At 31.3% G+C, this 12,281-nt stretch overlaps 2 protein-coding genes and 1 non-coding gene across 9 annotated transcripts in view; all 3 read right to left on the bottom strand.

Annotated features, from left to right (window-relative positions):
• The window catches only part of LOC110621775 (uncharacterized protein At5g39570), a 56,853-nt gene extending 51,691 nt beyond the window's left edge, over nucleotides 1–5,162 (bottom strand). Inside the window, exons 1-3 of one of the 4 annotated variants that reach the window (XM_021766085.2) lie at nucleotides 4,623–5,144; nucleotides 4,481–4,583; nucleotides 4,059–4,331 (exon numbers count right to left, since the gene is read on the bottom strand). In XM_021766085.2, coding sequence (XP_021621777.1) covers nucleotides 4,242–4,331; nucleotides 4,481–4,583; nucleotides 4,623–5,026 — 597 coding nt within the window. In that variant the 5' untranslated portion in view covers nucleotides 5,027–5,144 and the 3' untranslated portion in view covers nucleotides 4,059–4,241. Of the gene's footprint in view, nucleotides 1–4,058; nucleotides 4,332–4,480 lie in introns of those variants that run through there. The other 3 variants (XM_043957046.1, XM_021766076.2, XM_043957044.1) reach the window with 3 other exon arrangements.
• Nucleotides 5,163–5,811: 649 nt separating this feature from the next.
• On the bottom strand, nucleotides 5,812–5,884 carry TRNAA-UGC. The gene has a single exon. It is a non-coding gene; the product is annotated as a tRNA-Ala (tRNA).
• Nucleotides 5,885–7,026: 1,142 nt separating this feature from the next.
• On the bottom strand, nucleotides 7,027–11,006 carry LOC110599893 (vesicle transport v-SNARE 13). 4 transcript variants are annotated; one of them, XM_021736700.2, is made up of 6 exons: nucleotides 10,811–11,006; nucleotides 10,590–10,694; nucleotides 9,791–9,849; nucleotides 9,502–9,690; nucleotides 8,659–8,829; nucleotides 7,027–7,311 (listed from the first exon to the last, which is right to left on the bottom strand). In XM_021736700.2, exons 2-6 carry the CDS (start codon nucleotides 10,681–10,683, stop codon nucleotides 7,162–7,164), a joined length of 663 nt encoding a protein of 220 aa, XP_021592392.1. In that variant the 5' UTR covers nucleotides 10,684–10,694; nucleotides 10,811–11,006; the 3' UTR covers nucleotides 7,027–7,161. The 4 variants fall into 4 exon arrangements, with proteins under 4 accessions (XP_021592392.1, XP_021592312.1, XP_021592230.1 ...); XM_021736620.2 differs by having other exon boundaries at nucleotides 10,590–10,718; nucleotides 10,811–11,005; XM_021736538.2 differs by having other exon boundaries at nucleotides 10,590–10,711; nucleotides 10,811–11,002.
• Between the last annotated feature and the right edge of the window lie 1,275 nt (nucleotides 11,007–12,281).

Genomic DNA, 12,281 nt, shown 5'->3' with positions numbered 1-12,281 from the left:
ATATATTATGGGACAAATCACTGATTTTATAATTTAAATTTTTTTTTATATATTTATGACTTAAATTCAAAATTAGTTAAAAAAGAGAATATGGTATCATTTTATTTCATCTTTTGAATAATTTTTTTTAAAAATATATATATATTTTAATTTCAAGCTATAATTGACAGAAATAATAGAATAATATTATATAGAGTTAATGAAAAAAAAAATCTTGAAATCTTTTACTTTTAACATATGTAACAAAACTTTTTTTTGACAAATATAACATATATTTGGCCAATAATTTATTTTTAACATGCGATTATTAATGTCATTAATAGTGGGATAGATTTATTGAAATATAAAAGTAGAAAGTATAATTATAAAAAATAAAAAAGTTAAGTTGTTCATTAATAAAATAAATAAATAAATAAATAAAATAATGAGGAGCATATTTAATGTTATTATTAGATATGTTAAAAAAAAGTTATAATAATAATATATAATAATAATAAATTTTCTATTTTAAATATATTTTTTTTGAGTTATGGGATAAAATAATTCAAATATTTATAAAAAAAAATTATATTTATATCTTAAACTTTATTTTTTATCAATAAAATCAAAACTTTAAAATTAGTCACAATTTTAACTAATATACTAAACTAAATTTAAAAAATTAGCAAATAAATTATAATATAATACTTAAAGTTTTATTTAATTAATAAAACAATCTTTTGAAATAAATATTTTCACATATATTAAATTCAATAATGTTATATTTTTTTCAATTATATTATTTTTTCCTTCTCAATAATTACAAAAAATTATAGAGATTATATTTAAATTAGATAAAATAGTGTTTTGAAATAAATATTCTTTACATTTTGTTTAATAAAAAATAAAAAGCATAACAATAGTAGTCATAATAGTAATAAATTTATTTTTTATAAAAATATTGAAGACAAATAAAGTATAAAAATTAATTTTAAAAAGGTTTTGAAGACAAATAAAGCATAATAACTGCTCAATATGCCTGGAACACTTACCTCACTCAGACTAAAAGGTTTTGAGTTTAATCTTTGTCGTTATTATCCTTAACTGGTTTTTAAATGCTAGATAGTATGATAAAAAAAGGAGAATTTTGCACTTTTAACCACAACGATCTAAACTTTTTTTAATTGTAAACGAAAACATATGAATCCATTTATTTAGCACTGTTACGATAAATAATTAACAAAATAAATTAAATTTTATCAATAGCATGATAATGATAATGTGTCATTTATTGACATAATGATACATTTCATAATGACATGGCATACCATATAAATGATGTGAATATTATATTGTGACGTTATCTTAGATGATGATATGGTATTCTATGTAAACTTCATATCATATATTTATAATATTAAGATTAGCAGTTTTTTATTGTTAATTAATAATCGAATCAAATCAAACTGATCAATTCAATTATTTAACATATTCAATTTGATTCGATTATTGATTTATTAATATATCAATTTTCAGTTTGATTTAATTAAATAACCGAAATCCATAAGAAAAATTTAATCCAACGGTCACCATATATAAACAACATTACAAAACTCTAAATCTTATTTTTTGCAGCCGCCTCTTTTCTCCCTAGCCTCTCTCCATTTGCAGCCACCTCCAGCATCATCTTCTTCTTTCTCATCATCTCCCTTGTGACGCAAGCCGCTACTCCTCCCTCGTGCAACACTAGCCACTACTCCTCCCTCGCAAGTTGGGACACTGCTCGCAATTGAGCCTTTTAAGTCTTTTTCCCGCTCTATTTACATATGTTATTCATTATGTCTCTTCCTCTCCCTTATTTTTTCATATATTTTAAAATTTTACTATTTTAATATTCATTATTTAAATTTTATTTTACAGTCAATTCAAAATACATGACATACTCAATAATTACACGATAGTTAGTACCATATTAAGTGATATAAAGTTTAAATAGAATATCATATTATCATAAAAAATAATGCCATTGATAATGGTATATAATGTGGTGCTACATCATCACGATAATGATATAATATGTCAAATCATAAAAGATATAATGTCATCATATCATATCGGTGTTGCATTATCAAATGGAGATAATATTATCATACCAAATCAATGAAATTTAATATCATTAATTATTTATTTTAGTAATATTTAAAAAATCATCATTCACAGCAATAAAAAAAAAAAATTAGACTCTTATTACTAAGAGAAAGTACATGTTACTAAAATATATGTTTTTTCCCCTTAAAAAATACATATACTACATAACATATTGGTAAAAGAGCCAAAAAAAAAAAAAAAAAAGAGATATGGAGGAACAATTTGATGAAGTTCCATACAATTCACTACAAACAAATTTGTCTTTCTCAACTATTTTTACACTCATGGGGCCGATTTAAACATGTCCTTAGTGCTTCTGCAAGAAGTGTTGTAGCTATGAGTCATTGTTATTGTAATTTATCTTTACCTTTAGTTACCATATGTATTGTGTAACTGTCTGGTTTTTCTTTTTGCTTGCTAAAACTAAGATGCACTAAGAAGAGGCTTAAACCCCAAAACATCAGAGACGGCTATAGAAGTTCCAGATACAAAAAAGTACAAGGCTCAACAAATAAACCACTAAGTTTAAGACCCAAACCCATTACAGTAGGCACAAGAGGCCTGAGTCCATGAAACCCTGAAACAATTGATGTACTAGGTTCAAAGGATAGATTTATAAGCAACTAAGGGGAAGCGTCGCTCTTCACCTTAAATCCACCAACCTAGGGGAACATCAAAACTCAAGGATGCCTAAAAACCTTTCTGGCGAAGAAAAGAAGGCTCTCCTTACAACTCTCGCCTCCGTTAACTAAGGTGAAAAAATAGAAAATAACATGTAAGCCCATAAACAATCTAAAGGATGTTGTGAGAAAAAACCTAAAAAGGCACAGATCAACCATCATCATCGGAGGAGGAACATAGCAGTAAAGAGAAAGGATCTCATGCACCCAATAAGCTCGACGAAGACAACAAGAAAGGTAGAGCTCTGCGCCTGTAAAGGACCAGAGTAACCTAAAACCAGCGTGGACATTGTGAACGTCCTAGAGACAACCAAACCAGTCTTCACCTGCAATCAAGAACCACTAGTAAAAAACAAACTAAAAAAAACTAAGAAAGGAAGAAAAAGGAAGAAAAAAAGTAGCATCAAAATATAAGCAACCAAATAAAAATCTGAGATCTAAAAAAATATTTATACCACAACCCATCAAGAGAGGGAGACCCACGTTTGGATTGGGGAAGGAGTGACCTTCCCTTACCCAAAGGGACAAAGGAAGACCAACTGGTGGCCAAAACAAAGAGGGACTAGCCCTAGCAGAAATAAAGAGCAACCCAGGGGAAAGTCTCTCTAGAGACTAGAGAGAGAAGTATGTTCCTCTTATTATATTCACAGTTATGATTGTTTGACTTTTGGGATTGTATGTAAAGCTACAACGTATATTTTCTTATTCGTCAATAAAACTCACTTTTCCCACTAGATTCTTCCTTTTGTTTATGATATTAGAGCTATGGTTTTCATATATATATAATTTGGAGGAAAATCTCTGATATTTTTATATTTTAAGATATACGATACAAAAATTTGAGGGGAATCTTGTAATCATAGTCATATCGAGAATAAACTTAAAAATTGAAGTACTGTTAAAGCATTCTGGGTTACTTAAAAGATTATAAAAATACTTCTATTGATTTAAGTATTGAAATAATTATGAATAGACATATGATTATTTATATTTTGAAATTAATTGTGTTTTGAAAGAAGAATAAATTGGTCAATTTTTCAACAGGATCGGGGTTCTTTGGCTCATGGAAGAATGGCAGCATTTAGTGCTCAAATTCTACGATGACCCTCAACCCCATTACAAATTTAACGCCAATGTAATTGATGAAATTTCCCCGATCAGCGAAGTCCAAAGTTTAGGGATATCCCACACTCATAACTTATTATTTTACTTAGAAGCACATACATAGTAGATGATTTTCACTCACCACCATTAAAGACGAAACATGCCCAGTAGCTACTGGCTAATGGCGGCATGCGTATTATTATTAACAGATCATCCATCGTAATACAGGAAACATAAAAGAGCTCTCACACAAAACGATTATTAAAAAGGAATCATGACTCAATCCTTTATTAAGTAGCATGGCGAGAATTCCCTTCAAAATCAGCGGCATCACTCGTCGTCATCAGAGTGCTTCTTGTGGTGGTGATGTTTGTGACGATGGTGTTTCTTCTCTTCATCATCAGAATCATCATCGTCTCCCTGCTAATTTCACACATGATCAGAAAAAGTACAAGACAAAGTAATGGCAAATTCACATATATGATATATATATCATAAATTGCTATTTTAGGAGCAATTCTGTTTAGACAGGAATCTGAAAAATGTGTTCTAAATGCGAAATCACTTACATGTTTCTTGCGTCTATAACGCTCTTCATCATCCGAATCGCGCCTTTCATACTCATCTCCTCGCCTCCCATGATCATGCCTCCTTGGTGACTCATCTCCTCGCCTCCCATGATCATGCCTCCTTGGTGACTCATCTCCTCGCCTCCCATGATTATGCCTCCTTGGTGACTCATCTCCATAATCGGAGTCAGGCCTTGTCCTTTCATGCTGGGACCCATAACCAGGCTCAGGCCTAGCATCTAAAAACACATCCCCTCCATGGGCACCGCCGTGAGCAGGGCGAGGTCGGGGCTTTGGACGGGAATAGCTAGTGTATTCCTCCTGGAGATGGTCGTCGGCGTAGGCGGAGGGCTTGGCGTGCGAGGAGAAGTGGGGGCGATCGTAGTCGATCTCGTCAGCGGAGGAGCTGTTTGGGTAGCAGGTCTCCTCAGACGGTGGGGTGGGACGGCCGTATGTCAAGGCAATGTCGTATCCTCCTCCATACGGTGTCGGATCATACTCGTCGAAATCGTTAACGTCGTCATCGTTCCTCGTATAGTACGGCATGGCTTCAGTTGAAGAAGGTTCCAACGATCAAGTCGATAACTACGAAAGGACAAACGGGGTGGGGGCCGTTTTATAGCGTTCCGTTGCTTTATAAGATCGAAAAAACGGTGACGTTTGCAGAAACGGAGGGGAGCTTTTTACGTGAATTTGGTTTATGGTGATTTATCGGATCTCCACTGCCCTCTCTTTGCTGATCTTGCCTTCCACAATTTTCCCATTAAAAAAATATATTAATATATAATTTACTAAAGAAATTTATCAGATTCTTTTATTATATTTAACAAGTTTAATAATTTAAAATAATAAATATAACGTCATCAATTTTATTTAGCTATATTCTTCCTTTTTTTTAATCACAAGCATACTATAATTTTTAATTAAATTTATTTTAAAATAATAAATCAGAAAATTAAGTTTCTAGTCAAATATCTTTCTGTACTATTTTTATTCCGTAGGAATAGAAACCATCAATTTACTCATTAGATAAAAAAAATTATCAAACAAACATTAGACCTTTGTTTAGAATAAAAAATTTGTAAAAATTTAATTTAATTAATTTTTTTAAATGAAAGAATTTAAATTTTTTAAGTTAAAAAAATATTTTAAAAGAAATTAAAATTTTATATGATTTTAGATTTTTTTTCAAAATAAATCATAAACAAGAGTGATAGAAAAGAAGCCATGCAGTGTCTGAACCAAAATTAAATTATCATCAAACTTGCAAACCGCTTCAAAAATTACATTAAAGACGAGGGAAAAAATTATATTAAAGATAAAAAAAATATTGGAGATGCGGGGGATCGAACCCCGTGCCTCTCGCATGCAAAGCGAGCGCTCTACCAGTTGAGCTACATCCCCTGGCGGTGTACATTGGCCTAGAAACATCTATGCAACGTAATAATTCAATGACAAAGTAACATAAAGAAGATGATGTATTAAAAGAAAAAATAAAATTTACTATTTTTATTATATTTTTTAATTTCATATAAAAATAATTATAAATTTATTATTATGAAGTTATAACTAATTAACTAAAAAGACCCTTAATCCATTTTAAGCATTAGTGAGTTATGAAATCACGATATTACCTTTGATCTTTCTTACGATCCTTAATTTAAGTAATTTCTCAAAATAAAAATCCCTAGATAAATAATTCCTCTACTCTTCCCATGCAGCCCTTATCCAGTGGGATATGATTAAATATATCAATCCTTATTCGCCGGATTATCTGTAAACAATCATATTTTCAATATGTTTTAACATATTCAATATTTTTAAATTTTAATTAAAATTTAATTATTAAATTATTATTAAGCTTGATTATTATTTTTATTTAAAAAAATTTAAAAGCCATTTAATTTTATAATTTTTTAATTAATAATGTGAATAAAATATATTTTTAAAAGAATAATGTACATTCCAAAATTTTAATATTTTATAAAATATTTAAATTTTATTTATATAATATATAATATTACATAAAAATATAAATATTATTATAAAAAAAATATTTTCTCCTTCCCTCCCATAATTTCTGTCTTTTATCTTTTTATTATTAGCTTAAAAATATTATCTATTTTTTATATTATAATAATATATACATCGACTATTATAAATTTATTTAATTTTATTTTAATTTTAAAATTTTTTAATATTTAATTATAATTTTTTAATATTTAATAAAATTTAATATATTTAAAATAAATATAATTAAAAAAATTATATTTTTTAATATTTATAAAAAAATAAAGTTATAGAACGGAAAAATATCATATATATTTAAATATTTTTTCACATAAACGGATTCAAATCTGATTACCAAACTCGACCCTTTGCCGTCCCTTCTGATGACAGCTTACTTGGTACACGGACCAAAAACCAGAATTGCAGCCCTAAAATTGCTCTCTCCATTATCAAACATCTTTCAAATTGCTCCTGGACAACTATCATGTCCAGAAAGACGCCAAAGTAGACCAAAATCCACCCCACAGGAGTAAAAATGGATGAATAGCAAATTGATAGATAAAAAAACACATGTTTTTGTCAGGAACTTTATGGCAAACTCACACAATTAACCAAAGGCAATCATGTCCCCATTTAACACTCAGGGAGGGAACTGGAAGAAATGTTTCAGATTATTTGAGTTTAAAATACAAGATCAAGACGATAGCAACAAGGAGGACTGCAATAACAGCACCAATGATCCACTTGTTCCTGTTCATTCTCCTCAACATGGCATTCAATACTTTCTTGCTCTTGCCAATGTTGTCATCCACTCCATGAAGCTACAAGGAAAAGAAAACAAGAAAATAGATGGAGAAACATAATTACTTTTAATAGATATTCAAAGAAGCTTATCTTTTTAACTAAATAAACCCACAACTTTCTAATTAAGTCCAAATTAGTTCTAACATGCTAAAATATTTTGCTCTTTTGCTAAATATTAAAAATTATTTACATTTAAAAAAAAAAAGTTGGTAACACTATATTATTAACCGAGAAGACCCTAATCACGAATCCAAGACACCCTAGATCAATGACCTCTTCTTCCTCTTCTTATTCTTCTTAACTGAGCAATACCATGAGAATCACGGAGAATGGCACCAATTTGAGTAAGCCTTTTCTATGCAAATTTTCTTCTCCACATCCTGAGGAGATATCTTGAGCCAACTTGGTGGAGTTCTCTAGTAAGGCAAAGTTGAAGCCAAAATTACCCTTACTGGAACCATGCATGTAATCCATGGTGATGGTGATGAAGGTTGAGTAGTCTCTAGCTTGGTTTCTTTTGCAGCAAACAGCAAACCCTTGATTTCCGGTAGAAAGCATTCCTAGGATTTCATATGCATGTCAAACACCAAAATTTCCAAGCTTTAGAATCCAGTTCTCGGCATATTCTCCAATCCCTTCCTCAGAGGGAAGCTTCCACTCCTAAACGAGAGTTCAAGGTTCGAGCCAAAATTGAGGTGCAAAAGGGAATACCTTGGAGGAGGTTTCCCTGAGATAATGGAGGTGCTGGATCCTGCAAGGTTAAGTTTGGATTCTGTCGTGGATCTAGGGGTTGGGGTTATAGAGGCACAATGAATGGAAGATTAAGTTTGCAGATGGTTGAAAATGACAAGGTTATGGGGTCAATCATCAGAAGTTCTGGGTTTGTGTTCTTAAGAGGAGAAAATTAATTTGTTTTGGTTTGTTGTGAATGTCTGTTTTCTTGAGGAGTTTTGGGTTTGTGTTATCATGGATATGTATTCTGGATTCAAGTTTAGTTTATGGAATTTGTTCTCTTTCTGTATTGATTTACCAATTTTATATTTGAGTAAATATTTAAAATATAAACATTAATATTGATTATTAAAGTTGAAATTATCACTTCAATTATTTTGGCAAAAAATTGGGCCTATTTGACTTGATCAGAAAGTTGAGGGCATTACGTATTTGGTAAGAAGATAAAAATGGGCTTAATTGAACATCAGCAAAAAAGTTCAGGGCCTTGGTTGCACTTTATTCCTTTTTTGGGGTTAAAGTTGGCAGCCAGAACGTTGTACGCTATTGCACTTTCAGTAACTCACACAAACAGCCAACAAAAGTAAAATATTTAATTTTGTAGTAGTAAAATCTTGAAAATAAAAGAATACCGTATTATGGGCATGTAATAGAGACTGTCGCTGTTGATGCAAGTCCTGAAGAATTGAAACACCAAGCTCTTCAGTTTCCAGCATGGTTCTTCTGCCGTCCTTAATTCTATCACTGGACTGATTTAATCTTTCTGTAGAAACCATTAATCTTGATCTTTGATCTGCCGAGGCCTATTACAGTTGAATGAATCATAAGTTTCAAATGTGTTCAACAGAATCAACCCAAAAAAGGAAGAAGGATGAGTCTCAAAACTTAAAGTGATTATACTAGTAGCAAAACGAAGAGGTTTAACTCAGAGGTTTTCTACTGACTCAAATAGCCATTTGTAAGAGAAAGAAGCAAGTAGCGATTTAAAACCTTATACTGGCAACTCAACAGAACTTAAGCATAAACTTAACACACCTAAACCAAGGAGACAGAGGGAGGTAAAGGGTGTCCAAAGAAAAGGGAAACAGAGAGCAGTATAATGCATGACATGTTTCTTGGATTCCTCTTGCTGATAATGACAAAATATGACTACAAACAAGAATGCACATGACGATTTCATTTGCACAAGCACAACCAAGACCTTTTTATGAGTATAACATAGGAAACCATTATTTTCTGCGTAAATATAACTAAACAGTAATAACTATGAACAGTATCAACAAATTATGCACAACTTAAGACAAAGAAAATGTGAATCTACCAACAATCTGAAAGTGAAAGACATTAACGAAATTTTTTAATATATACTAATGAATAATAGCATGTACAACAAGCTCATTACAAAAAAAATTAATCACCGTAGCACTTGAAATTGGGAACATGTTTAAAAGAAAAAATTACAGAACTAGACATACCATCAATGCATCAGCCATTCCTGATTCCAGCAGCTGATCTCGGGCAGCAGGATTTAGGTTACCAGATGCAATTCTTTTAACTTCAGTTTTCAGATTGTTCAGATCTGACTTGTATTCCCTCAACTTAGCCAGAAGCATAGCCTTAACATTTGGCTGCAAACTTCTTGCTTCAAGGTCCATTTTGCGAATCTGGAAAGATATAAACAGAAAGCTTGAACTAATAACTACGAAGAATAAAGGAGGATAAAAACGTAAATCAATTCCCTGGAGAAAATATGGAAATAGGTACCAAAGATTCTGCATCTTCCAGCCCAGTTCTAACTTCAGAAAGCTTTTGCTTCTTTTTCTCTGCAGGAGTCACAGTTTCTCACATCAAAATAACCATGTAATGTCTTTGTTATGACAGAATCAACATCAAAATTTAATAAAAAAAATAATATGCACATGATATTATGTGCATTGCATAAGCACAAATGCAGAACGCCAGAACCTATACAAAGATACACTAAATTGAAGCTAAGAAATTCTGCCATTGGCAACAAATATTGAACATGTTCTTATGAGTTATACGCAACCGTGCATTGCTATAATTTTAAAGTTCCACTTACTTTTATAGTATCCTTTAAGAATGCATTAACACTTAAATATGAATATCTCCGACACATGCTAAGCACAGAAGGACAATGGGTTCTTAACCAAGACAACTTTCAGCTGAATATGCTTGTCAATTTCAAGTACACACCAAGAGCACGTGCTACAGATGAATATACTTGCTCTACCATATAATAGAATTGCTAGTGCTCGTAAATATAAAATAAAGATAATGGAAATCCAAATAGAAAGGGGCGAATAGATCCGAAACGGGAAAATTTTTGAAACCCTCAGGAGAATAGAAAATTTGGGCCTCAGTTTAATACCGTAAAAAAGTTACCTCAAATTAAAACGTGAATCAAAATTAGAAAAAATAAATAAATAAAATTCCATAAAAGTGCAAGCCGATCAGCGAAGAACAATAGTTAAGCAACAAAGAATAGAAATTCACAAAATAAGGTGCTTATTGTTTCCCTTTTTCAGGACAAAAAATTTACCTCCATCAAGAGCACCAGCTGCGGTACATTTCCTGGAAAGATTAGAGGAGAGCTCGCAGTATTGACGCTCGTATCCTTCAAATACTTCACTCATCCTTCCAAATTCTTAAAAAAAGGTCGATCTAGAAACTTTTTAGCGTTTAGTACCCGTGATCCTCAAATACAAACTAGGATCCTTCGAAAAGCTAAATGAAATATAGACTAAACGTAGGGAAGAGTACCTGATATGATCGGCGGCGGAAAGAGCCGGACAGTGCAGGTGGGGGTAATGGTTTGTGAAATTGTGAAAGAGCAAACGACAGTGCAGGTGGACGTGGGGGCAAGTCTGGTGGATGAAGGGAGAAAAGAAAAGGAATTATTAAAGTGACAGCTTGGTGAGGTTCCGATTTGGAGGCCATTTGATTGTCGTTATTATTTTGTTGAAAAAGGCCGTAAGAAAGTTTAATTGGCGAGTTGGAACGGGTTAAAACATATAAAGATTTTTAATAACTTTGCTGCCATAATTTTTATCTTTTTTTCATTTTTTCCATTGTTTTGAAACTATTATTCATTTTCTATTTATATTTTAAAAATTTTAAACTTATTTACAAAATTCAAAACTTTACAGATTTTTCCCAATTTAATCTAAATCTATTAAAATTAATATAATTGATCAGAATGATAAATTTTTTGATAATTATATTTTAAAATGTGGTAGACTATATAAATTTTTTTATTAATTTTTTATTTAACTTATTTAATATTTAGATTACATATTTAATCAAAGTAATTTAAGTAAAATGAAAAATAAAAAACAACCCCTCTTTTAACCCTAAATTCTCAAATACCCACAGATGAGGTAAATGGTGAAGATGATGGAAACGATGAAGAACAAAAGGAAAACGAAGTGGAAGCAGGTGTCGATGAAGAGGAGCAAAGAACTGTACTTGAGCAAGAGAGCACCAGGGAGATTTGATGAATGAAAGCCGGGTTTCTTTTGAAAAACATCAAATTTGAAAAACTAAAGCGAGTCTAGTTGTTTTGGAGGAAGATGCATAGAAAATAGAAATTGGGGTGAACCAGCAGTAAGAAACTCCACTTGATTATCTTTCTCCTTTGCAGGAAGAAACCGAAGTTCCAGAGCACTTAAAAGATCAAGAAAATAAAGAAGAGTTGCTCCAAGAAAGTAAAGATAATCTAGAAAAAGGGTTCATTAGAGCAGAAGAAGATGAACAAGAGAGAATGGCAATGATAATGTGCCCATACATCAAGAAGATTCTGAAGAAGATGGCTAAGACTTGCTAGAAGGCCAAAAAACAAAATCAGCAGAGACGCTCGAGTTTTAGCAAAAGAATCTGCAATAAAGAAAACACATGAGAAGAGAGATTCAACCTGCATACAAAGAAGAGGAGGAAGACAAAAACGAAGATGGAGGAGAGACAATGACCCACAAAGGATCCGAATCTGGAGACCCAAAAATCCAAGAAGGCCAAGTTAAAGGAGAGTGAAAATCAGCCATTGCTACTCTTATAAATAGCAGACTACATTATTTTTATCTCATTTTTCATGAATTAGATAGATGAAATATTTTTTCCTTTAATGTATTTTTTTTCAATTTGTATTAGATTAATGCTTTTGTATTGGATGCAAATATATACTTAGCTCTTAATAGCTTTATATGATGAAATCTAATTATGAATTCATGCCAACTCG

Source organism: Manihot esculenta, chromosome 1 (assembly GCF_001659605.2).
Source record: "Manihot esculenta cultivar AM560-2 chromosome 1, M.esculenta_v8, whole genome shotgun sequence".
Lineage (NCBI taxonomy): Eukaryota > Viridiplantae > Streptophyta > Magnoliopsida > Malpighiales > Euphorbiaceae > Manihot > Manihot esculenta.
This window is presented reverse-complemented; position numbering and strand designations above follow the sequence as displayed.

Bases quoted from the DNA above. Each gene is read 5' to 3' on its own strand.
- LOC110599893 (XM_021736700.2), bottom strand. From the start codon at position 10,683: ATGAGTGAAGTATTTGAAGGATACGAGCGTCAATACTGCGAGCTCTCC. The intron at 8,830-9,501 runs GTATGTCTAGTT...CAACTGTAATAG, and splicing joins GAATGGCTGATGCATTGATG to GCCTCGGCAGATCAAAGATC. The intron at 7,312-8,658 runs GTATTCTTTTAT...TTTTCCTTGTAG, and splicing joins TATTACATGCCCATAATACG to CTTCATGGAGTGGATGACAA.